At 46.6% G+C, this 26,166-nt stretch overlaps 1 protein-coding gene across 2 annotated transcripts in view; it reads left to right on the top strand.

Moving 5' to 3' along the window:
- CSMD1 (CUB and Sushi multiple domains 1) overlaps window positions 1-26,166 on the top strand; it is a 2,022,422-nt gene that overhangs the window by 1,817,025 nt on the left and 179,231 nt on the right. For both annotated transcript variants that reach the window (XM_043557450.1, XM_043557440.1), the window contains exons 38-41: window positions 2,038-2,156; window positions 6,246-6,315; window positions 12,308-12,424; window positions 21,640-21,849. In XM_043557450.1, coding sequence (XP_043413385.1) covers window positions 2,038-2,156; window positions 6,246-6,315; window positions 12,308-12,424; window positions 21,640-21,849 — 516 coding nt within the window. The remainder of the gene's footprint in view (window positions 1-2,037; window positions 2,157-6,245; window positions 6,316-12,307; window positions 12,425-21,639; window positions 21,850-26,166) is intronic.

Genomic DNA, 26,166 nt, shown 5'->3' with positions numbered 1-26,166 from the left:
ATGCTACTCAATGCATTTTTAATATATAGCCATTTAATATGGCATTTAATATATAGCCATGTAGGGAAATATCAATTTCAACTTAGAAAACCTTTATGATACACTTCATACCTGCTCATCCCAGATAAAATCAATGTGTTACAAGACTTGAAATCATCCAGCTAGTTTATGTACCGGTGGTGTCCAATTCTGATGCACATTCTGTAGCATGTTTTTTTCTCAGATGAATAATCACACTGGTGGTAAAAGATGAAGATACTTTCTCTCTTTGCTTCAGTTCATCTCAGGTTTGGGGGGAAAGTGAGGCAAACTAGTTGCTTCTCAAACTTTAGTGCACACAAAACCTTAAGGATGGTGTTAACGTGATCATTCTGCCTCAGCAGCTGTGAGCTGGGGCCCACACAGTGTGTCCTTGTCAGACTCTCATAACATGCTTTGTAAAGCAAGGAAGTGAAGGAATTTGATGTCTGCCGGTTGACCATTCAGTTACCGACCTCGAGAGATGGGGGCATTTACATACCTGCACTGGGAAACTTGACCTGTTAATTTGACTTGACTTTGCCCTTTCCTTAACATCACACACAAGGAGTCGGTTAGCTGTCTGTGAGGATTCGAGCAATATAATGTGTCCAGTACAATGATCCGTCCGTATCAATGTGCGTGGTTGCCGTTGCCCGGACCCAGAGCCTGCTGCACCAGGGAGCATATGCGGGGTCACATCGGCTCCTGCTTCCAGACGCACGTCGTGCGTTCTGTAGCCATCTTGGATTTCTGAATAATTTTATCCTTGACCTCGTGGTTTTTAAGTGAAGCCTTGATGGAACAACAGAGGGTGCACCCATGAGAGGAGGTGTCCCAGCCACAGCGCCCACACACACGCACACAGTCCTGGGTGGGAGGCAGGCTGCGCACAACCTCATCTTGCACGGCTGCCTGCATAGACCTGTTCTTCCGCTTCCCACCAATTTTTGCCTCTGGGTTGACTGGCGGGCTTCCTCACCTTCCCTGTCCCAGCCGTAATTCCCAAGCGTCCCCCATCCCAACCAGGTAACGACTCTGACCCATTCATTCCTGTTAGTGTCAAGAATAAGAACTGAAGTGTACGTCCAAGGTCACAGGAAGAATTTTAAGCTGGGCTCCTCTCGGTAACGTCCTTCCCCATGTGTCACCCTGGATAACCCCTCAGTCTGTGTACACTGGGCTGAGAGAAGACACGCCGCATTGATACAAAGGGGTATTTGCAATCACCAAGTCCTTAGCGCCGGCCCATGTCCAATGTATTGTTTATTCTATAAAATGCCATAGCTGCATATTTTGTTATTTGTGCTATGGGGTTTATATGGAGAGGTATCAGTGTTAAATACTTAGAGTTAATTTTTCTGTACTTTAGGCCGACAGCCGGTATTATATGACGCATTAAAGAAATCGTTAGTGCCCTAACTGAAGGCGATTCCATTGAGAAACGTGTCTGATTACAGCCTTAGATCCGTGGATATTAGTCCTGTTGACCCACGAACACACTGCTCAAGAGGATTTTGTTGTTGTCTTTAAATGAGAGCGAGAGATAACCTAAAGTATTCGAAGATTTGTTCTCATATTATGTTTTTCCGGAAGGGTAGACTTCCCAGATGCACACTTAAAATGTTTCATACAGATTGCCATCTATGCTTGAAAAACACAAAGCAAGCGACCATTGTCATGGATTTGGCATATAATGAGGAACATAATTTTAAAGGACCTTTTAAAATGGGTACGTGTTGGAATTGGAGTGTGTAGGAGAAAACACGGAAGTAGCAGACTTGATTGTCTGAGGACAAGCTTGGTTCGCCACGTGATGTAAATGAAACGTACTGATACTTAAGAATTAGCTAATGACCGATTTAACGTTGCTTGTGGTCTTGGTAGTACCATAAGAGAAAGAGTTAAGGCCTTTCGTTCTTCTCGTCGGGAGGAGAGCAGCCGAAGAACCTATCTGTTACTTGAGCCATAATGCCATTCGTATTACACTCCTCAGCCCTTGTCTTTGCGTCTCCACAGCGGTGGGTCTCGCTGCGTGTCAAGAACCCGTCCTTCCCAGCAACGGCATCAAAACAGGTGATCGGTATATGGTGAACGACGTCCTGTCCTTCCAGTGTGAACCGGGGTATACCTTGCAGGTACTTTCCTTCGGAGATTTGGGAATGGCGAGGGTTAAACTTCGCAGTCCCTGCCCAGCTTCGGGGAGGGCAACCAGCGCCTGGGATCTGTACCCAGAGAGCTCATCTAGTTTCTCTCACCCTGCTTGGGAATCGCAGTGGTCACATTAAGCCATGCCTGCTGGTCATCTTAATTAGAATGTGGAAGTAGCTCTAAACGATAAAGCCTAGCATCTCAGTTTTGTGATTATTTTATTTCAGAATGTATGTTCTCCCAAAGAGTATCCAGAGAAAATTCTAAGGGACAGAGTCCTGACACGGTCTCTTTCACCGTGTGACCCCGGCCACCCAGTGACGGGATCTGCTTTTGGGCGGTGTGTCTGTCCTGCTTTGTACCTCGGTCCCACATTCAGTTGGGCAGATGCCCATTCGGTACCTACTCTGTCCCAGGTACTAAGGTCCTCAAGTAATAGGCTGACATCGTTTTCAAGAAATATTGACAACTTTTTATCACTTTTTTATAATTTTATATGAAAGTTTTATAAACATCGATAACCTAATGTGTAGCGACATTAGTTACTTTTTCTGTTAATTTTTTCTAGTCTAACTGCAAATAAGCTTACTCACAAAATAGTTTCTCTCTGTCACTTAACATAATGACATGACTCTCCCTGCCAACAATATTAATAATCTAAGCACGTACGTTACAAAGTCCGGTAGAAATAGTTAAGCCCGATGTTGTGTCTGCTCTTCAGTTATTTGGGGTCACAGAGTACTTTTTGCGGCATGCTTATGACGACATTGAAGCTGATAGTATTTCAAGGGGAAATGTTTAGTTCTGGTCTTTAACTGATTTAATGAGCTTGAGGAAGCATCAGAAAAAAGTTGCAAGGTTCCAGAGTACAAGGCCACCACCGTGTATGATACAAGTTCCAGAGTGTGTTGGAGGGAGATATTTTGCAGGGCCGAGACGGGTCACAACGACAGCTCACAAACACCAAGCGCAGAAGGAGTGCCCCCCAGGTGCCTCACCCGTGTTCCTCCCGGTCACCCACACAGGGTGGGAACAGGAGGCCTGTCTTTCACTGACCAGGAGGTGGGAGCTGAGCCGGGGGTGAGAGAAGGGGGTGGAACAGAAGAACTGGTAGGGCATCCCCGGTGGGGCCACGCTTGGGAATCAGCCCAGGTGGTGGGTTTAGAGGACCCCCCCTTCTGTGTCTGCAAGATGCCTGAAACACCCCGGCAAGGGAAACGCATCATTGCAGTCACGAGGAACAAACACCAGTGTCTAAAGTCACCTGAGTAAGAACAGCTACAGCCTACAGATTTGGTGGGCACTACCGTAATTACTTGGACTCTGCCAGGAGATGGGCAGACCCTTCCTTGCAGAGCAGGACAAGAGTTACTGAGGAAGCTTTACTACACCTTCTACAACTGAGCCAAGTTTTTAAACAAGCGTGCTAAGGCTATCTGAACTGATGCTTTAATACAAATCTTTTTTTTTTAAAGGTTATTTCTTTATTTTGAGAGACAGCCGCAGCACGAGTGAGGGAGGGGCAGAGAAAGGGAGAGAGAGAGAATCTCAAGCAGGCTCTAAGCTGTCAGCACAGAGCCCGGTGTGGAGCTTGAACCCATGAACCGTGAGATCGTGGCCTGAGCCGAGATCAAGAATCAGAAGCAAAACTGAGTGAGCCCCCCAGGCACCCCGCTTTAAGACAAATCTTAAACAAGTTACAGTATAAAGAACTCTGAGCCACACCCCAAGGGTTCCATTTAGAGAGACGCAGCAGGATATACTGATAGGCCATCACGATGCCTCTTTCTGCGCACGTTGTAAATGAACGCGGATCCCCACATGTTGGTACTGGCTTTGCTTCTGGATGCTCACCTCCTTCCCACTGTTCATGGTGCCACTTGGAGAATCCTTTTATAAGCGACACCTCTGCGGCTCTCCGAGAGGAAACTGGAAAGGATTATTCGGTAAGGGCCTTTCTTAGAATGCACCAAAGGGAGTGCTGCCTGCAGATAAGGCCTGAGGACACCCGTCTGCCGAGCACAGCCTGTTTTCCAAACGCAAACCAAGCTGTCTTGTCTTCATCACAGACAGGCTCCGGCTCTGACCTCACAAGCTGCTCTGGGTCGTTCACGGGAGTAAGGAAGCAGCCTGGATTTTTTGTTTTTAATGGCTAACAGTTGACAAGAATCTTCTAGCAGAGTCACGTATTTGGAAGCACAGCGTGCATACATTGCACATCATTCATGAAAAGCAGCCTTCCTCGGACAGTTTGCGCACAAATGTCTGTGAGCGTGTGTGCCTAGGGAGGTTCCTGGGCGTGGCGCAAAGGTGCGGTCACGTGACACGTTGAGAGGCTATCCCGAGTGCTCGTGGGATTTAGGATTTCCATTTTCTGCAGGCTTGTTTCAGAGTTCTTTGAAGAGATGAAAAAGGAAAATGCCCATTCCAAACTAGTAGATAATAGAGTCCTATCTTGTTTTGGATCCACTGTACACATTTCAGCTGGAATCACTAATGTAGAATGTCGGTGCCGGGGGCTCCTGCCTGAGGGGCTCAGTCGGGGAAGCGTCCCGCTCTTGATTTCCACTCAGGCCACAGTCTCAGTTTCATGAGTTCGAGCCCCACATCCAGCTGTGTGCTGACAGTGTGGAGTCTGCTTGGGATTCTCCCTCTCTCTCTGCCCTTCCTCTGCTCACACTCTGTCTTCCTCAAAATAATACATACATAGATGCATGCATACATACATACCTACATACATAAAGTCTTTGTGCTAGAATCAATAACAGAATATGACCCAGATCAGTAATAAATGCCTCCTTTATTGGTAGCCATCAATAAATACCTTGAAAGGCTTTTGCACTTTATGTCTGTCCATAATTCAGGAAGAAATTTATTAAAGATAATTCAATGGATCAGAAAATGAGTATACACACAGCATGAACTTTAGCAGGAAATGTGCTGCACAGAATGTCTTCTTTAAGAGTAAATATAGTCTCCTTTGGCTGTAATGACTTTTTAACATATCAGAAAGTATGAGAAAATGAGTTTTATGGCAGATGAATTGAGTATGAAATGTTTCTGAGCTCAGGGAATTGGTTTGTTATTGACAACTGCATTAACGCAAACGCTTGTTTGATGCGTTCGCGACATGGCGGGGATTATTTAACATGAATCAAAGATTTGTTTTCAGCTGCCTCTGTGCCAGTCGTGGGGCAAACGGAGGCTCACAGGATAAGTACGCATGGCAGAGAAGACCACCTAGTCACAGGGAGGAAAACAAAATAAACACGAGTAGTCTGCACACACAGGTGTCCCGTTGACTACCTTCTCTTTTATTGTGAGAGATTTTCGCACAAAACTCTCAGGATTTAACCTGCAGCCAGTTGATTTTTCAAACACAAATAATAGGACAGATATTCTTGAAGGCTGCAAGTTCAAAACTTCATATATTTAAAGGATAAAGAGACCGTGGGTGATGAGGATTCATTTGACTGCAGCCACAATTATGTGATGGTGTGCGAGGCGGTCCGATAACCGAATGAATAGGAAGCCTCCTGTTCGTCTGGTGGAGGAGGGACTGACAGTTCTCTGTGGGATCGTAAGGGGCGTGTGGGTGGAGGGTGAACCGTAGCATGAAAGGTGAGTAGGTAGGTACCTTTTTGTAAGCAGCTTGCATACTGCTGAACTTCCACCTTCAAATCAGTCACCTAGCATTTCCTAATCATTTACAGCCTCCAAGATCAAAAGCCGTAACTTCTGATGATTTAAAACAAAAAGACAACCAAGGATGTGTTTATTTCCCAAGCCTCCTTGCTAAGCATCGGGAAACAAGTGCATCCCAGACAGAGTGTTGGGTGGGCCAGGGCAAGATTCTGGTCTTTACTGAAGGGAAACACAGTGATTGTGGATTTTTTTTCCCCCATCCTGACTCGGAGCGTGGGATTCCTTGATAAACGTTAGTGGAATACACTTCACGATTTCTGACTTGTCCTTCGATCAGAGAAGGAAACCCCAGGAAGGACAGAGATTCTCGCGTGTGACCCGCACCTGCCCCGTTTCCAGTGACGTGAAGTCCATTTCCTTGTCTCCCACAGGGCCGCTCCCACATTTCTTGTATGCCGGGAACCGTTCGCCGCTGGAACTACCCGTCTCCCCTGTGCATCGGTAAGGACGCGCCCGCGACACCGCCTAGCGGCGCACCTGCGCTGCCAGCAACGCGGCGGCCAGCCCCTCGAGCTCCTCTTTGGGGCTGCACACGTTGCAACTCCTCTCGAAGCAGTTGTTGCTTAGCACGATCACCATAACGCGGTCGAGGCGCGGGGAAAATGGCCCAGGCGTCTTCTCCCACGGGGTGTATTAGTTCGGCTTTTTCATCATCTTCGGACCAGCCTGCGCGGAGTAGGTGTGAGATCGCCGGCTCGAGGCACCGGGCTCCAATTACATTTGTATCAGAAGGGCCAGCGGATTAATTATGAGAGGCAATGAGCACAGCAGGTCTGAAAGCCTGAACGTCGTTCCGTGTCAGCCTTGGGGCCTCAGGAAAATCAGGCTTCCAGAAAACAAAGTCAGAAGTCCAAACACATGATGTGAAGTGGGAGGGATGGTATCGTATAGGAGAAACAGAGAGGCGCCCCCCCCCCCCCAGCCGCTGCAGACGTGTCCCCTAGGACGGGGTGCAGCCCGCCCCTTCAGGGAAGCACATGCCAACCCAGCCTTTTAAAGACGAAGGTGTGCCCTGGGGCCCAGTTAGCTATTGTCGAGATTTCCAGGGGTTCCCTGGAACGGCAGGTGGTTTCCATTTCCCTCCTCTGTGGGAACACCTTGGAGTGTGAGGCCATGTGCGGTGCTCTTGACTCTGTAAAGTCTACGTGGTGTTCCTGCCGCCCAGGCCTCGAGCCCCGCCCACCGCCCACCGCCCACCAGGTGTAGGTCTGACTCAGACACCTTTACTCACAGCTCGGGTGACCACACGGCTTTGTCCGGTGCTGACCTCACCTGTGGACTCCGTGTGCCCGACCTGCACACCTGTTGCCTTCTTCAAACCCTGTACCCCCTTCCCAGGTGAACACTGTGATCGCCACCTTTCTTGAATAACCCGGATGTTAGCTCAGCTTCCTTCTCACTCACCAAATCTGGGGTTCTTTGCCCTCGTGGGCCTGCGACCTCAATGCTCCCCAGTCGTGAGTCTCCCCTCCGAGGCCTCGGCTTTAGGATCTCACAGGCTTTGCGTGCCTCGTAGGCCCCTGCTAAGTGGTTGCCGGCCATCTGCACACGAGCCTGACCTACAGCCCCTGGTTTCGGGGCACCTCCTAGGACAGCAGGGGAATGAGAGTCCTTGCTCCTGGCCCTTCAGCTCCACCCCCCCCCACCCCGCACACACCCCTGCTCTGCATGCCCCCCGGGATGCCCCCGGGTGCCTGCTAGTTCCCGCCTCCAGGCACAAGCCCTGCCTGAGCCCCGCCTCCTGCATCTGCACCCCCGCATCAAGGGCCAAGGCAAGGGAAGGTAGGAGTACCTCCCATCGGTATTTGAAATGTTGATATTTTGTTCATCACAGGGTTTGTTTCTGGTTGTTGTTGTCGCTGCTGTCGTTTGCATTACTTTTGAAGTTGCACCAACAGATGGCTTGAGGATTCGGGCACCTTCTTAAAGTTTGCACCCGGGGGACTTGCCTCACTGGCCTTACCCTCCCCCCAGCCCTCCCACCCCTGTCCGGGCTCCCACCCTCCGGTTGGAAAACAGCAGTGACAGAAAGTCGTTTCTACAGTGAGCGTGACTCTGCTTTTCCTTGTGCAGCCGGACTGTCACTTTCTGTAACTCGAATGGCCCTCCCTGCAGTCCCAAGGGCCTTAGAGGCAGAGCCAGGTGTCACTCACCACGGTACAGTTAGCGCACTGGGCTCTCGGTAACCCCGATTCCTGAATGACCCGTAAGTGACTGACGGTCAGACAATCTGGAATGGTATCGCAGTGATCGTGGACGCCTTGTTCTTAGTCCCTCTCTCGTGTCAGCACACGGATGCTGCGTGGGGTGCACTCAGAAGCCCCTTGTCTCCAGAACTGCCTTCAAGCACCTTCCTATTGCGTGTGCCATTTCAGGAGCGAGTGGTCAACTTTCCTGAATGAATGCAGATGATTTTTAAGTTCATTTACTTATTTTGAGAGAGAGAGAGAGTGAGCCGCAGGGGGAGGGGTAATGCAGAATGAGAAAGAGAGAGGGGTGGGTGGTGGGGGGAGAATCCCGAGCAGACTCCACACTGCCAGCCCAGAGGCCGACTCGGGCCCAGACCCAGGAACCATGAGATCACAGCCTGAGCTGAAACCAAGAGTCTGACACTCAACCAGCTGGGAGCCACCCAGGCATCCCAGAATGCAGGTGATTTTAAAGGGCACAAACATCCTTAAAAGTGTCCTCTGAGCTGGCCACACATTGTTCACGATCCATTCGCCGAGGACTGTGGTCGCTTAGTGCGTTTTTCCGGCACCCATGGGTAAAGCAAGAGAGTTATGCTCTGTTACGTGTTCCTCTGCAAGCCTAGTTTTCCGACCTCTCACGCAAATCCTAGGTATTAAATGCTTTTTAGTAATATACAACTTAATCACCTAGAACGGGACACAGATGGAACTGTGCACAGAGGAAGATAAAACGGAACCAAACCTTTACAACAGAACCGCGGCCTTTATGATGGTCTCGTGCGGGAACCAGTGGCTGTCCTGTTACGTTCATCGAAGCATGTTCGCCTAAAAGTGAAAAAGTTCCCTGGTGACCATTACCTTTTTACCTGAGAGTGATTTCTTGGTAAAAATAAATGTCTAGATTAGCACGTCACCTAAAACGTTGACACTTTCTGTAGAGATTTGACATCCCAGGCGCGACCTGGAAGGGAGAAACAGTAACAGGGGTACCACCTTCGGGGGACCACCTCCTCCCTCCCGGCCTCTTACCTTCAGAACATCCATCTTCCTATTTATTTGTAAATGAAGAACCTTCCCTTAAACCTGGGGACTGAAACATTTTTAACTTTGAAATGAAATCAGCTCACAACGGGGATTCAACCAAATGACATGCCATGGCACCCAGTGTTACGTGAGGGCATGTTTTATTCAAATAGTTAACCTATATTCGTCAAGTATAATTGATTTTTATCTTCGACTTAGCATTAGCACGTCTCCTGTATTAGCAAATGTCGAAGATACATCAGCTTCCATAACACCTGCTGGCTCCTAACTGTTTACAAGCTCTAAAGAAAGGTTTTTCGTTGGAAGACTCACAAACAAGCCACAGTAAGTCTCAAAGTCTGATCTGAGAGAGCGGAAGGTTGTTTTTTGTTTTTTGCTTTTTTCTTTTCTTTTTTTTTTTTTAGCTAATGGCTTCTGATTAATCCAAACTGGGGGATTTTAAGACTAGAAATCCATAGAGAGATAATATTTTATTTATTAGCTCTTGGAAATTTCAAGTACTAATGAAGACAATTTATATCAAAACACTTCTCTACAGGTTACTGAGTGTCAAGCACCACTCTCAGAGCTCAACTAATATTAACCACTTTGAACATGACAGCAAGCCCCAGACTGGCCACGCCGTTTGCCAGGGCCCTGCCTCTGAGCTGGTATTCTCTACACCGTGGGGTCTCTCCGGCAGGGCACGGCCTGTGCCCTGGATTAAAGTTCCACATATGGTTACCAAAAAGTCAGGAATCTTCACAGAAGAAAACAAATAAGCCCAGTAAGATGTCAGGCCCCCAGCTACTTTATTCCGATAAACACCTTGACCTTTGGAGATACCATATTTGCCAGTAACTCCCTGCATAGGCTGCTTAACTATAAGAGAGGGTCAGGTGTGGAGGCGGTGTCTCCGGCAGGAGGCAGGAAGTCAGTCTACCAATGGTAATGGACCAGGAAGCCCTGGGAAGAAGGCGGAGGCTTCAGCAATTGTAACAGTGGGCAAGTATAAAGTAAGACAAGTCCATTGGTGGAGTTTGAAAACATCACAAAGGAAAGAAGATTGACGCTCATCTTTTGGGAGCTCTGTTAGCATGCCTAGTCAATGATTTTCATATTTTTAGGTAAACTAAGTGAGGATTACATGTAATGGTAACTAAATACTCAAGGAATCAGGTTGCCACTGTATGTTTGAAAGGAGATCTACCCAATATCCAGGCCCTTGTCTCTTCTTCACAACCCTGATCGTTGGCCCATGATAAACAAAGTTTGTTTGGTGAACTGTTGATGATGACTATTGATGATGACGTCCACCATCCAAGTGCTGGGTCAGCTATTCGTGTGAGACTATCCCAGTCCTCAATCGAAGACGTACATGGAGGGGTGCCTGGGTGCCTCAGTCAGGTCAGGATCTCTCGGTCCATGAGCTCGAGCCCCACCTCGGGCTCTGTGCTGACAGCTCAGAGCCTGCTACGGATTCTCTCTCTCCCTCTCTTCCTGCCCCTCTCCCACTCACAGTCTGTCTGTCTCTCTCTCTCTCTCTCTCTCTCTCTCAAAATAAACAAACAAATAAATAAATAAATAAATAAATATTAAAGAATTTTTAAAAAGACATACATAGATATTTATATTTTCTAATTCCCAATCTTCTTTTCGTAAAAACTGTGTTCAAAATCAAAAGGGTCTATTTAAAAATGTCACCTTTACTTCACATTTGTCTCAGTGTTGCTGTCATTGATACAGCATTTCCATGTCTGTTTTCCCTGTGGTTGGACATACATACTTACTCTCATTGCAAGATGAGAGCCCCAGGGAAGGGAGATCACTGCTCAGCATATTTAGGGATGCCATTCAGATCCACCAACATGCCTTCACCGGAACTGATAGACTCGTGGGTCAAATGCATCCCAGCAGCTAGATTTTCACATACTTGGTTCTCCCACAAAGAGGTCACCTTGACAGGTTCCGCTCTAAACAACAACAAAGTTCACATTCAGGGTTTTGCTGGAATTATTCATTCGTCCCAAAAAACTGCATTACTTAATTTTTTTCAAAACCTATTTCATTAATAACTTATACACTGTTGAAATCCAGATCACGATTCCCTAGCTTGGGCGATCACCATACTTACTGGACTGGATTTTTTAAGACTTTAGATTTTTCCTCCTATCAACTGTATCCTCGACACATAAAATTTTTCTATGTCGGTGATTAAAAAAGCAAAAAAAAAATATTCCACACGGGTCCTGAGAGCTCTCTGAAAGAAGGCCTTCCACAAACTATTTTGCCTAATGAGAACACTGTTCGAATAGCAGTAAAGCTTTTTAATGTGACTTCCTGGAAGAAGTGACAGCGTTTGCATTATGACCTTCCAGATATAAGAAGTTGCCATTTTAATAGGTCACAAATGGTCAGGGATTCGAATTTCATCTGCTTACACACATATTATTTGACAAGTGTGTTATAAAATCAGTTGTTTCTTTATAGCCAAACCTCAGCCGCAGTGGCATAAAATGTGAGTGACAGAAGTCCGGCCAGATGTGGGAGCTTACGTTAACACCCCGTCATGACGATGGATGTAAGGTTTCCTGGGGAGAAAGTGGGTTTAGTGAGCTGCACCCCAAAACAGAAAAGAATCCCAAAGGAAATGTATGCTGGTTAAAACGTCGGTCCTAGAACCAGACAGAGCTGGCATAGTATTCTGGTCGCGTCGCTTAGGCAAACTTTTCATCTCTTCAGGCTTGGTTTCTTTGTCTGTAAAATGGGTAATAACATGAACTTTTTAGGGTTGTATGAGAATTAAGTTCTGCAGTGTATTTACTCAGCCTGTTGGGTAGCACATAGGTATCAATGAATAGAGAGTAACTAATGCTACCACTCAATGAATAGCGACCTGTAACCTGGAAGCCATCGGGACTAACATGCAAGAAATTGCACGGCACTTGACATTTAGTCGCCCTTCCTGAGTCTCCACGTACCAGAAGCAGATCCATTTGGAAAAACCGTCTCTGTTCTTAAATAGTTGACGCCTGAGAGGAAGGACCAGACCCGAGGGTAACTGAAGCGCATCGCACTGTGTGTGTGCTGTGATTGAGGGTGAATCCACTTCTGCAGACTTGCTCTTACCTAGCAAGATCCCATAGAGCAGCTGGAATTAAATCCCCTTGCTAGAAAGCCACGACCCCCAGCACTAAGTACCCTTGTCCACTTTGCAGCAACCTGTGGAGGGACACTGAGCAGCATGGGGGGAGTGATCTTGAGCCCAGGGTTTCCGGGCGCATACCCCAACAACCTGGATTGCACCTGGAAAATCCAGCTACCTGTTGGCTATGGTAAGTGAAAGTTGTTGTTTTTTTTATTATTATTTAATTCCTGTAATTTCAACTTTGTCATTTCTATCTTGGAAAGAATTCAGCTGAAGAAAAAAAAATGTGCCTTATTCTGTTGACATAACTGTCTTTAATTGAAAGTGGCTTACAGATTTAAATAAAGCTTTGGCAGAATAACTTCAAGAACAGAAAGTTATTAAAAAATCAATTCAGCCATGCAGCTCTTTTCAAGGCAAATTAAATTAGATGGATGATGATATAGTAGGCACACGAGGTATATGTAGCATCCCTAATTCAATTATCCCTCTCTTTATTCATAATACCACCTTTTAGAATCTATTTCTGGAATTTAATAATGGTTGTTGTTTCTTTGGAACAATTTTTAAGGCTTTTTCAGGTTGCGACACATTTTATTACTGTTCCATAAGTTTTTGTAATTATGTATTGCATTGATTTCGGTTTATGAAAATGGCTTTTTATAAGATTTAGTTATGAACTTTCAGGATAGCCACCTTAAATAATTCATGACATTAATTGTTATGTACAGTAAAATCTCATTATGGCCTTTTCCAGAAACGCACGGTCTTTGTGAAATTTTGATTCCCCGCCGTGCCTTTCCTTGTCTGTGCCGTGATTTCCTTCATGGTTGAGTTCATTAATTTGGGTTTTCCCCACCTGTGATTTTTCTCCAGAGCACACACTGATAGGTGTACCAGGTCAGGTCCTTACTGAATGTCCTCGTGCATAGTGATTGAGGACATCTACGTGAAATGTTAGTTGGATGATGAATGAACTTAAGCCCAAGTGGAAGTCGCTGCCCTAGATCATGTTTTTTTATTAGGTTTTCAGAGCTTTGGCTGAAACACCTGTGTGCGGGATGGATGCAGCAGCAGTGATGTAGAACACGGAGCAAGGAAGGGTCCCCCTGCTCAGCGAGAGGAGCCAGGAGGAACCCCGGGCAGGAGGGCCCGGTGGGCATCGGTCGGGCGTGTGAGCACAGTCACGCTGTGGACCGACCCCGAGTGTTCCACCAGGGAGGGAGGGGAGCGTGGAAAGGCGCTCCCCCTGGGGAGAACTCATGGGAGCTTCCTGTCCGCTGAGGTCCCTAAGGGGCCAGCAGAGGTCGAATGGGACAAGGAAGGGGAGAGACCACCAAAGGTTACAGAGGCTGTTTCTTCCAGGTTTTTAGTTTGGCTTTGTTTCTTAGACCATAAACTCTCTGAACATAGGGAAATACATCTGCCAGGTGCTTAACCAGTATTAGCTCAGTTACTCTCAAAAGGCCGGCCTGTGTTCCTAGCATAGGGGTCTGAAGACAGGGTTCGTACAATCTTTGAGTCAGGCGGTGGAGGTGGGATCAAACATACACGTGACCCAGGCCATTCCAGCAGGGTCCTCAGGCCCTTCGGGGTCACGGGCTCATCAGGCAAATGACCACACCGGTTAAACTCAGAGATTCAGAGAAACGCGGGCCCCCGCAGTCTGAGTCGGGTGTCTCACGGTCTACCAAGATGGGAGGTGTGCCTGTCTCATGGGAAAAACCTACAGAGCCGCAGAGGGTTCGGGTGAGGACTTGCTAAAACAACCCAGGAGGAGTTTAGCACCGGGCTTGGCGGGTCAGAAAAGGCAACAGCAGCCAACGAACAAGTCGGCTGTTTTTTTTTTTTATTATTATTATTCCAAGTATTTCCCACTTTGCTTTCAAATCTCATTAGAAATATATTATTCCAGAAGGGGTATAAATATTGTATTAACTTATTTTCCCAATTTGACCATTCTGTGATTGAAAAAGTTATTGTTTGGCATTTTTCCTTATGTTGTTCGTGCATAAACCAGCATGAAAGAGAATAATTCAGGGGGAAAAGTCAGTCAAGTTGTCTGACTTTGTGATCGTGATCTATGAGCCCAAAGAAAATATTTATTTGAAGAAAGACCAAAATGGGAAAAAAGAATTATCAGATGTTATAATTAAAATAAATTAAGTTTTTAAATATTTGGTACTGCGTAATTCTGGGGTTTGAAAGTATCTTGAAGGAAAGGCGAAAAGAAACCTTGTGGCTCAAATCCTAAATACATACAAGATAATATCATTAGCCCTAGGTTTTTAGAATGATGTAATTATGCCTCAGGATGCAGTTGACTCTTGAATAACCTGGAGGTCAGGGGCACTGACCCTGCATAGTTGAAAATCCACTATGACCTGATTCCACAAAATTCTTAGTTAAAAGTAACGTTACCATTGACTAGAAGTCTATGGATGACATGAGTACGTATGGTGTACGTTATATTTTGTAGTATATACTATATTCTTACCATAAGGTGAGCTAGAGAAAGGAAAATATCATTGAGAAAATCTTAAGGAAGAGAGAACACACTTAGGGTCCTGTACTGTAAAAAAGCTGCACAGAAGTGGACCCGCACAGTTCAAACCATGTTGTTCAAGAATCAACTGTAAATTACAGATTAAATGTAATGCACCGGGTTTGCCGGAGATACATTTTAGAATCTATAAATATCCTTCTAAAAACGAAGTTACAAATTTAGAGGAAAGGCGTCTAAGTGGTGGTAGGTCCCCCAACAGGGATTTTTCCATCCCTGCTAGAAATGCCTTCTGAGGCCTACAAAATGACCGCGCTTTTTGCTGATGTTGAGAAAACTTTACAGCCTAGCTTTCAACTCCATGGGAGAGTTTTGAAACTCTTAAGTAAGTTAATTTTATCTCTTTCTGGTCTTTTATCTCTGCCGGTTCTCCCTTGTAATAACACGGCTCAAAACACCGCCTCTCCTGTGGTCAAAAGCACGCATTTGAGCTCCACGTTTTCAGCCGCGTGCGACATATTTCCATCTGGGGCATCTGAAGGTGTCACGGACTCCATCCAAATTCACATTCATCACTTTCTTCTTTCCCTTTACTCGGCTTATTCCAGAGTGGATTCTTCTGTTTCATTCCCTGTCTGTATCTACAGCATGACCCTTCCCTGCAACTTTTCTTTCCCTCAGTCTTACCTTAGCAGTAATTCCTCCCAGGATCTCCCGAGTCATAGGCAAACATCAGATCACTAGCTTGGAAATTTTGAGATAGCAAGTTTGGGTCTGAAACTCAGGAAAGTGCAATTTTGTGTTAAACACTCTGGAAGTTTCTTATTTAAAAATTTTTTTTTTCAACGTTTATTTATTTTTTGGGACAGAGAGAGACAGAGCATGAACAGGGGAGGGGCAGAGAGAGAGGGAGACACAGAATCGGAAACAGGCTCCAGGCTCTGAGCCATCAGCCCAGAGCCCGACGCGGGGCTCGAACTCACGGACCGCGAGATCGTGACCTGGCTGAAGTCGGACGCTTAACCGACTGTGCCACCCAGGCGCCCCAGGAAGTTTCTTATTTAAAAAAACAGATAGGAACATAGCAAAGATGACTATCCTATCCCTTCATGATCATCTCTCCCTTTTTTAAAATGTTGATTTATCTATTTTAGAGGGAGAGAGTGCACTTGTGTAGGAGGGTCAGAGAGAGAGGGAGAGAGAGAATCCCAAGCAGCCTCCATACTGTCAGCAGAACCGGAACTCAGTCCCACAAACCATGAGATCATGACCCAAGTCGAAGTCAAGAGTCGGATGCTTAACCGACTAAACCATGAGGCGCCCTTCATTTCTCCCCCTTAATCTCCCATAATGTGTCCTATCAACACCAAAATCTTAGGATCGTTCTGGAACATCTCCTGTAATTACCACCCAGGACACAGCTACTATTTTCCCAGTGGGACAAGGAGGGAGATTGGGATGACATGTTTCTATGGATGACACCATAGATGTTTTACCTGGAAAACTTCTGCTGTTAAGATGATCTTGGCAACCAAGTTGGAAGATCACAGTAAGAGATATTTCCTCCTTGGAAGGACAACGTGATGGGTAATTTACATCAAGTGCGGTAGACTTACCAGCTCTTCCGAGTGAACATGCACTGGGTGTGTTGCTGTCACTGCTCACGCCTGCTCCTGTCCCAGATCTCCTGCCTCAGGGACTGCCTCTGCGTGTGCATTGGGGGCGGGGGGTGGTGGTCTACTCCTAGCCCTTTCTCTGTCCAAGGTTTGGGAAACCAGTCTAAACAATAGAGGTTGTAGGGTCACTGGGAAGTTCATCAAGAAGAGGGCACCGTGGGAAACTTGCTTGCATAAGACCCAACGATATGGTCAGATTTATTGTGAATGTGTACTTAAACTTGGAACATTAAATGCCAAGGAGAATGATTGCTAAGCCCAGGGGTTCTGAAATTTTGCTGCGCGTGAGAATCCCGGGTGGGAATCCCGGGTGGGAGTCACGTTGTGACAGTGAACTTCCTGCGGCTTGCCCCTTGGTGCCCTGTCTCAGCCCCACTGGCCACACCAGGAAGAGTACTCAGCAGGGTTTTTATCTAGCACTTTGGGTATTTCGGATGAGGGAGTCACAGGTTTGGGGAAGCATTTCTTCAATTTAGGGAAGACCACTTGTAACTGAAATAAGATGAGAAATGCACAAATGTTTTTTTCATAAGATTCTTATACATTTTATTTTCAGTATAAATTGCTTTATCCAAAAGTGTAGAAATCCAGAGGTTTTGACACCGTGGAGTAGAGATAGAATATTATTTCGTATGAAACCGTATGATAAACCAAAACTTTAACATGAATTACAAAAAAAAAAAAAAGGAATTGCTACCGTTATTACAGACTTTTCTTTAAAATAAGTTCTATTTCCATACTTTTAAAGTTAGTTCTCTCATTTCTTTAAATGCAATCTCAAATATCTGCGTGTACATTCCTGTGGTCTCGATTTTCAGTTCTGGTGGTGGGTTGCTTGGGGCATTTGTGGCTGTGCTGCCGGTAAACACAGATGAACCCAGTTCCTGCAGCCACAGGGATAGTCCACGGAGGCGGAACGTGGTATCGTTGCCTTTCTTGATGAATTTCGTTCAGGGAGGATTTTACTGGGGTGCTTTGAATCCTTCCCTACCACTGGATTGCCCAGGACCAGCTGAGAGGGATTATCCGATCCATTAGTTAAGCAGCTGCCAGCTTAGTCAAATAATTCTTTGGATTCTGTCATTTCTTTCCAATGCCTGTGGATCAATCGATAGTTTAATTAAACAGGCAAAATGATTAGTTGCTTCGGCAACATGTGAAAACCACCTTTGTCTCAGGTTGCTGTTATTTGTCCCGGTGACAACAGTCTCCTGCATCCAGTCTCAGGGAGAGAACACAGCTCTTCTCTCCAAGTGCTGGAGGGACTTTGCGCGGAGGGGTGGGTGGGCAGTGAGTATGGTGAGTGCTCATGTCTGGGGGCTCCGAGTTGGGTTGACTAGAAAGCTTAGTTCCATCAGTCACTGGGGTTGTGAATGTGCCCAGGTTACCAACAGTGTTCTTGAACCTCATTTCCTTATCTTTAAAATAAACATAATAAAACATCATCTCATGGGGCTGTTCTGATTAATGCAGATGCCCGATATGGAGCAGGGCATTATTTGGCCGTTAGCCGCTTTTAGTTACAAAACCAAATGCCCTAATGATTTTTACCCTGTTTTCTTTCCTTGTCACGGATTTCGGTTGATATTTTGGGTTGCTTTGGCACAAGCCCCATCGACACAGAATTTCTGTCTCTACTTTCTTGAAATTTTCTAAAGGCACAGTCAACAAAAATACAACCGTGATTTTTTTTCCTTTGTCTCTGCCTTTTCTGTTTAAAAACCACTGCACCAACTTTGCAGGCCACGCTGTCCAAAATGACCATGTCTTTGACCATCTAGAGGCGTATGTAGGCAGGCTATAAAGGATACTTCAGAAGAGTCACTCTTGCCGTGCATTTATTATGCACAGAAGATAGTAAATAGAGCACTTAATATTCACAAGGTCTATCATCCAAAAAAAAAAAAAAAGTATGAAGGTTTCACTCAGAAGTCAGGGTCACATTACTTTTTAAAGTTTTGCCAAATCCAAAGTCAAACGTTCTTTGTGCAGGTGACTTTTCCTGACACTTAATTTTCAGTGTGAACGATACTCAGAGCACAACAATAAGGTGCTCTGTAAATTCCACCAAATGGACATTCAGATTGATTTTTCTTGTTGTAATAACACATTTTTGTCGGCATTTCATGAGATAATGAAAGGATAGCTAGGCTATGCTTATTCCAATCCCTTCATTTTGGCTCTATGATGTCAAACCGGACACAAGTCACTGAAAATTAGATAGCTAAGTAATTCCATTTTAAACCAGATTAGAACTGGGCTCTGTTCTGTTCCATCTCCTGATGTGCGTTAAGAGGTTTGATATGTGGCTGGATACTTTATCCTGATTAAAATGCTAATTTTCTCATAAAACCATAATTGCCATAATTCTGTTCCATTTCAAGTTTAATTCCAAGTCCGTAAAAGGCCACCTCTACTGTTGCCTTCACTTGGAGATATTGGCCACCTTTAACTTTTGTTCCCCCTTGATCTGCTTGCTGGCTTTCATTTCTTCCTTGACTGTGTCATTCTATGAATTTCAAAACGTATCTCTGGATAAATGCATCTGAAGTCTGCATATGAACATCTGAAACGAGCGTATTTTAAGCCGTTTCCCTGCTGTTTGATTTGATACCCAGATCGCGAGTGCGTTCTGCAAGTGTCTCGTCTTGCCCTACTTTCCCACGTTGTACATACCTTGGGACATAAATAAAATGTCAGCGATTCAGCAGTTGTTTGCGTTCATCTTCATGGTGACCGATGTGTTGGGTGTTCATAAGCCTTTGCAGACCACAGCGGTCAGTGGCCCCGACTTTGGCACGTGTGCACTCAGAAAAAGGCTCCATTAGAACAGTTTCATTATTAGTATCAAAACCCTTTTTGGTCAGATCCATGGGCCATGATGCAAAAGAAGACTGTGTTTCTAACTCAACACTGGGTGAGGGACTAAATCCAGTACTGATGTGTACCTCGCTAAGTGGCCAGGAGCTCAGCTGCCACAATAATGTTGAGGGAATAGTTGGGAATTAAGGGACTAAGGGAGCCCCTAGTCCTTCCCTCTCTCCATCTGTCTTTTCTTCCTTCCTTCTCTCCTTCTGTCCATCCTTCTCTCTCTTTCCATCTCTCTCGATCCCTCTTTTCTTTTCCTGCTGCTAAATTTCTTTGAACCAGCATATTTGCTAACATTTAGAAAAAAAATTAACACTTCATTGATGGTTCTTCAACAAAGAGAAATATTTGACATTTCGAACTATTTACAAAAATGCTTTACATTGATGGCGTTGCTCTGTACTCCTGTATGGACGTGACCTAGGGATAGCCAAGCCAAAGACAGACTGGGATCATCCTTCCCTGGTGGCTCCTGTGCTGCTAGTTTATAGATTCAGAGTCTGACACCTGGATTTCATTACTTGTTCTAAAATGGTCCTAAGACTTGGTTGACGGGTTAAAGCTCTTTCCCCTTAGACAGGATTTTTCTCCTGCCTTGTGCTTCCTCAGCCCCTTTCTGAAGTATCCTATATTTTTTTTAAGTTTTTTTTTTTTTTTCCAGTAATCTCTACACCCAATGTGGGGCTTGAACTCATGACTCAGATCCGAGAGTCACCTCTCCTGATGAAGCCAGCTGGGCACTCCTGAAGTTTCCCACATTCTATTCCTTCCTTCCTCTGGCAGTCAAGGTTGAACAAATTTAATCCAATCTTGCCCAATGAGAACTGGAGTATCTCCAGCTTTCTGAGATTGTTCGTTCTTGTACAGCACGTTTTCTAAACCAGGAAAGCGAGCTCTTTGCCCATGAGACGTGGGTGTAAATCTAAGTCTGCTTGTCCTGTGCTGCACTGGACATAACACCTCATATCTCTGAGTCACGTTATGATGATACCAGTAAGGACTTTGCTGGGTAACTGTGAGAAAAATGTCGCTTGGTAACGTGCACCCTCAGCTTGATAATTGGCCTCGCACTTCTGTCCAAACAGAGGGGGCTGTGACGTTCTGTGCCTCCTCACGGTTTTCTCTGTGGTAGATGACACTGTGTTTCTTGGAAGACTATATTTACTGAGTTCCTGTATCTCTCTCTCCTACTTGGCTTGAACTTCTCTCATGCTTTTTTTCACTGAATTCTGCTTTTGATAACTGTATTTCCCATCAATACCCGAGTAGATATGTTTGCTTGAAGTTTTCTCTCCACTTAACACTAAGTAAGGCCATCCATGAAAGTATTATCTTTACTTTTCCAAACCTAGAAAACATGGGTCACTATAGGAGATGACAAGCAAAAATAAAGCTCTTCTCTATCAAGAGCAGATGAGCCATAACACAAAGTAAAGCTTTTCTGACGTGTTGGGAGAATAATCTGTAATGGCTATTGGAATTCTCAGTGTAGGCTTTATACACCTAAATTAATTACATGGATTTATGTGAACACCGATGCCTTTGGAGTTCTATAGAAACTATTTAAGTGGCTTAAAATGTATCAGCATTGGAGTCAACTAGATTTTCAAAAATGGCACAAAGTCATAGCAAATCAGTCTAAATCATTCTGATTTTTATTTTCTTCTAAATTATCATCGACCTCTTATCTGGTACATAGACCAATAGGATCCCAGTGACAGTGGTCACTTGGACACTCTTGGTGTGTGAACCGTGCCAGGGTATGAGATTGAAGTGTGGAAGTCACGGTGGGGTTTTAGATTGGGTTTTTGCAAAAATCAGTCATTGGCTTTGTGTGCATAATGCAACTGAAATAATCACCTGCTAAACTAGCCAGTCTCTTGTGTCATGGTATGACCATCCATTTGAAAGCCACTTTGAAAGGCTGTTGCACTTTTTTAAGACCCATTTCAGCATCTTTCCTGATAAAGTTGCAAATTAGCTTATGGATGATTCAACATACATACAATTCATTGCCAGACGAAATCATTGCCGTCCTTGTGAGTACCAGTCATACTCCGAGCATTATGCCTGTATATTTCTGTGATGTAATGCTAGTAATTGTATTTGACAAAGATGCGGACTGCGAGACATTAATTACGTGAACAGAGGTCATACAGCCAGTAGGTGGCACAGGTGACACTGAACCAACGTGCGTTGTCGCCCAAAATGTGTGCTCTGCCACTGTGACTGCCTTGTTCTGCCTCCCAGAGGATCGTGCGTGGGGACACTGATGCCATTTTAATCACTTTTGACACACGTTGCCCTTATGCATTTTGATGTTAACTCTCACTAATTTTGCCTATTTTTTCACAGGTGCACATATTCAATTTCTGAATTTTTCTACCGAAGCTAATCACGACTACCTTGAAATTCAGAACGGACCCCACCACGGCAGCCCCATGATCGGGCAGTTCAGTGGCACAGAACCCCCCTCCTCCTTGCTCAGTACGACACATGAAACGCTCATCCACTTTTACAGCGACCATTCCCAGAACCGGCAAGGGTTTAAACTCACTTACCAAGGTAAGGAATCAGCAAAAACCCAGATTTATCTCTTTCACTTAAACTGAATGGAAATAGCGTCCTCCCCGACGGGTTACAGAGGTGCAGAGCTGGAACCACTGGTTCCCCGACTGGTAACGGACCCGGGGCTGCTCACACGGCGTAGACGCGGGCAGAGGTGTCAACGGGGATGGGGGCCACCGCAGTGTCCTCACGTCTCCCCACCAGTCATGCCCTGCTGCGACCCACATCACACTCCTGAGCAGCTGGCCCCGCGTCACGCACACCTCCCCATCTGTCACGGTCCTCTGGCCGCCGGGGCGTCGCGTCCCCCCCGGACGTGCCGGCGAATCCGGTCACAGCGGCAGCGGGGCTGGAGGCGTGTCTCCTGCACCGGCTGTTGTCAGAGCTCGAAAATAATGGCTGAAGGTATCAGTCGAGTCACTTCCAGTTACGCCAGGAAGAAAATCCAGTGAACCAACTCCGTTTTTAAACTCTCTGAACGCGAGACTTGAAGACAAGTTTGAATCAAGCCTCATCCAACCATTTTTGACAAGAGAAAAAGTTCAGAGTTTTCATTTCGTACCAGACGGTTTAGCTGGCGTTTCTTGGTTATCGTTAAATCCTACGAAGCTGGAAATGTCAACACAAGGGCTTTTCGTTTTTAAAAATCTTAATTAAATCACTCGCTTTCTTTAATTTCATCGGCTGCCTTTGAAACCAAGGCTTTTACTGTTTTACTCAAAGATGACGCATTTTATGTTGAAGTTTCAGACATTGGTACTCAAGTTGTTACTTAAATATAAAATCTACACTTAGATTTCCAACTCCGGGGTCTCTTAAGATACAAAACCCCAGTCGGAGGGAAACAAAGGCTGGGGCAGAGGGAGGAATGCGCCAGGAGACGTGGCCAGAACGTTCTTGATGCAGGCGGTGTCCTTCATTGCTTCCCGCTGCACCCCATCCCCCTCAGGAAAGCATCGCTTGCACACACACACACACAACACATCTCTTTAGATATGGATTTTTAAGTTTATTTATTTCTTGAGAGAGAAAAGGGGAGGGGCTGAGAGAGGGAGAGGGAGACTCCCGAGCTGTCAGCTCAGAGGCCCACTTGGGGCTCAGACTCATGAACTGTGAGATTGGGACCCGGGCAGAGGCCCAGAGTCAGAAGCTTGACCGACCCAGCCACCCGGTGCTTCTATTTATGTGCAATTGTCAGTGTCCCTTCGAGTCCCGTCTTCCTTCGGCTCCCACTTTTTTTTTTTTTTTAATTTTTTTTTTCAACGTTTTTATTTATTTTTGGGACAGAGAGAGACAGAGCATGAACGGGGGAGGGGCAGAGAGAGAGGGAGACACAGAATCGGAAACAGGCTCCAGGCTCCGAGCCATCAGCCCAGAGCCCGACGCGGGGCTCGAACTCCCGGACCGCGAGATCGTGACCTGAGCTGAAGTTGGACGCTTGACTGACTGCGCCACCCAGGCGCCCCGAATGTTTATTTATTTTTGAGACAGAGAGAGACAGAGCATGAACGGGGAGGGGCAGAGAGAGAGGGAGACACAGAATCGGAAACAGGCTCCAGGCTCCGAGCCATCAGCCCAGAGCCCGACGGGGGGCTCGAACTCCCGGACCGCGAGATCGTGACCTGGCTGAAGTCAGACGCTTAACCGACTGCGCCACCCAGGCGCCCCGTGGCTCCCACTTTCTAGGAGACACTGAAGCACTGTCTGCACCACCCGTCCCAGTTTCTAAGACTTTCCCCACCTTCTCCTTCCCATTCTCATCCAGACTCTGACACAGCATCGTGTCCAAGTGTTTTTTCATTCCAGCGGCCTTCCGTGCTGCTATACCCCGCGCCCCGCTCCGTGGCCCGTGTTCTGTGGTAGCGTTCGGTGGTGTCCCCGCCTCTGTCCCGGGGCCCTGCCCCCTCCCTGAGGGTCCACACAGTCTCTTGGCGATTCCGCTGCCCCCCCACCCCCCTTACTGCTTCTTACATCTCTGGGCCTCGGTCGTGCTCTTCTGCCGGACAGCCGCGCGTGCAGGGCTGGCCGAGCCCCAGCCGCTCATCACCCCCTTTCCCCCAGTGTCCTCAACGCTCCTGTATTCGAAGCCTGTGTGGTGTGAGTGCTGAACGGCCTGGCTGCTCCTGTCCCCGATTCCAGTTCTGCGAGTCCCGGGGCCGGGTGTCCCACTGCCACTCATCCCCTGGGCGTCGGGCTGGCCCGTGAGCCCTGTGTGCAAAACCGAGCACGCGGTTTCTTCTCTGGGTAGGTTCCTCTTCCAGCCTTTCCCATCCCTCTGAGGACACGGTGCGCATTTGAGCTACCCGCTCCAGCTGCAGAACTGGCGTACTCGTGACCCCGTGCCCGCTTTCCGGGGGACGTGACCCCGTGTGTCATGACTCTTGCCCCAGCTCCCAGTTGGGCAACATCGCGCAGTCCCACCAGATGCCGCCATGCATCTTGTCCTCACCGCCCTCCTCTTTGTCCCAGAAAACTGTCAGACCTTCAAAGTCCTACCACGTTCGTCCTTCCCACTTCTGACGCTGAGGCATCAACAGCCCCTGTATCTAGAATGAAATGCAGAATGACTTCAGCCTTGGTAAAGTGACCCTTTGGCCGAAAGGATTATTTAGTGCCCCGGGAGAAAAGGTCTCCTGCAGCAGAAAGAACAGCGCTCTGACCATAAGATCAGCGCGGGTCTCGCGGTCCGGGAGTTCGAGCCCCGCGTCAGGCTCTGGGCTGATGGCTCAGAGCCTGGAGCCTGTTTCCGATTCTGTGTCTCCCTCTCTCTCTGCCCCTCCCCCGTTCATGCTCTGTCTCTCTCTGTCCCAAAAATAAATTTAAAAAAAAAAACGTTGGAAAAAAAAGATCAGCGCGGGTCTGGAGGGGTGGGAAGAGGGGTTTTCCTCTACAGGGAGGAGCGGCAAGGCTACGGGGGCCTGGGTCTGGGAAGTGGGTGAGCAGGAGAGACCGTGGTGGGTGGTGAGTCAGGAAACGTCCTACCCGGACAGCAGGCTGCCCGCGGAGCGCCGTCTGCTGGCTGGGGCTCGGGCGCCCAGTACAACCTGGTAGGAGCAGAGACCAGTGTTTTGTTCTGGCTCGTCAGTGGGAACAGGCGGTGAAGCTCACCATCTGGGAGACATGATGAGATGAGATGAGAATCTGGAGGATTCGTGTCTTGTCCAGCCACAGGCAAACGCGGGTGTTCCTGACTCTTCTGTAAGTGGCAAGGGAGGGCAAAGTCTTGGAAGCAAGGCATCTCCTGGCGCCTGTGCGTGTGCGTGTGTTGGGGGTTCTCTCACCTTCCTGCTGGAAGGCTTGGCAGGTGTCTAAGGGAGATGTGGCTTTCACCTCAACACACCTCTCTCTGTTGCGTCCTCTTCACCTGTTTGTACGCTGAACTTGAAACTTGAATCGTAGTTGCCGTGAATTCAGTGCTTCTCTTTCATATTTTTGTATATCTGGTGTACACCCTTTACCTAATTCTATTGAAGTACATTTTATTAAAGTATGAACATTTCATTCATGATCATCATTTTATTTATTTTTAAAAATTTCTTAATGTTTATTTATTTTTGAGAGAGAGAGTGTACACAGGGAGGGGCAGAGAGAGGGAGACACAGAATCCGAAGCAGGCTCCAGACTCTGAGCTGTCGGCACAGAGCCTGACGCGGGGCTGGAACCCACTAACTCTGAGATCATGACCTGAGCCGAAATCAGACACTTGACTGACTGAGCCCCCAGGCATCCCTTATTTACTTTTCTTTGAGTTTACTTACTTATTTTGGTCAAGGGGGAGGGAGCGAGAGGGAGGGAGTGCAAACGTGTAGAAGAGGGACAGGGAGACAGAGAGGGAGAGAGAGAATCCCAAGCAAACTCCACATTGTCAGCACAGAGCCCGACGCAGGGCTCAAACTCACGGACTGTGAGATCATGACCAGAGCTGAAATCGAGAGTCAGCCACTTACCAGACTGAGCCACCCAGGCACCCCATGATTGTCATTTTAGACTCGGCTATTACATGGTGACCTCCATTGTTCAATTGGCATGACCTTAATGTATGAGTCAATAAGAAAAATATACATAATTACACATTTCAAACCATGAGCTGACAATTAAGTGATTTATCTCACTTGATCCCGAGAACTTTTGAAAAGTCTTCCCCACTTGGAATATTCTTAATACTGTATTCAAAATTTAACTTCTCTCTCCTTCTTGGCCTGCAAAACTCAAGTACAAATTCCCATGATTTATATGGAAGTTCTGGAACTGTATTTTATCTTACTTAACTCTAACCTCCACAGTTCGAAAAATATTTCTTGTTTTATCTCTCTT

The sequence above is a fragment of the Prionailurus bengalensis genome, chromosome B1 (assembly GCF_016509475.1).
Source record: "Prionailurus bengalensis isolate Pbe53 chromosome B1, Fcat_Pben_1.1_paternal_pri, whole genome shotgun sequence".
Classification (NCBI taxonomy): domain Eukaryota; kingdom Metazoa; phylum Chordata; class Mammalia; order Carnivora; family Felidae; genus Prionailurus; species Prionailurus bengalensis.
The sequence above is the reverse complement of the archived record's forward strand: the minus strand, read 5'-3'. Positions and strand labels throughout refer to the sequence as shown.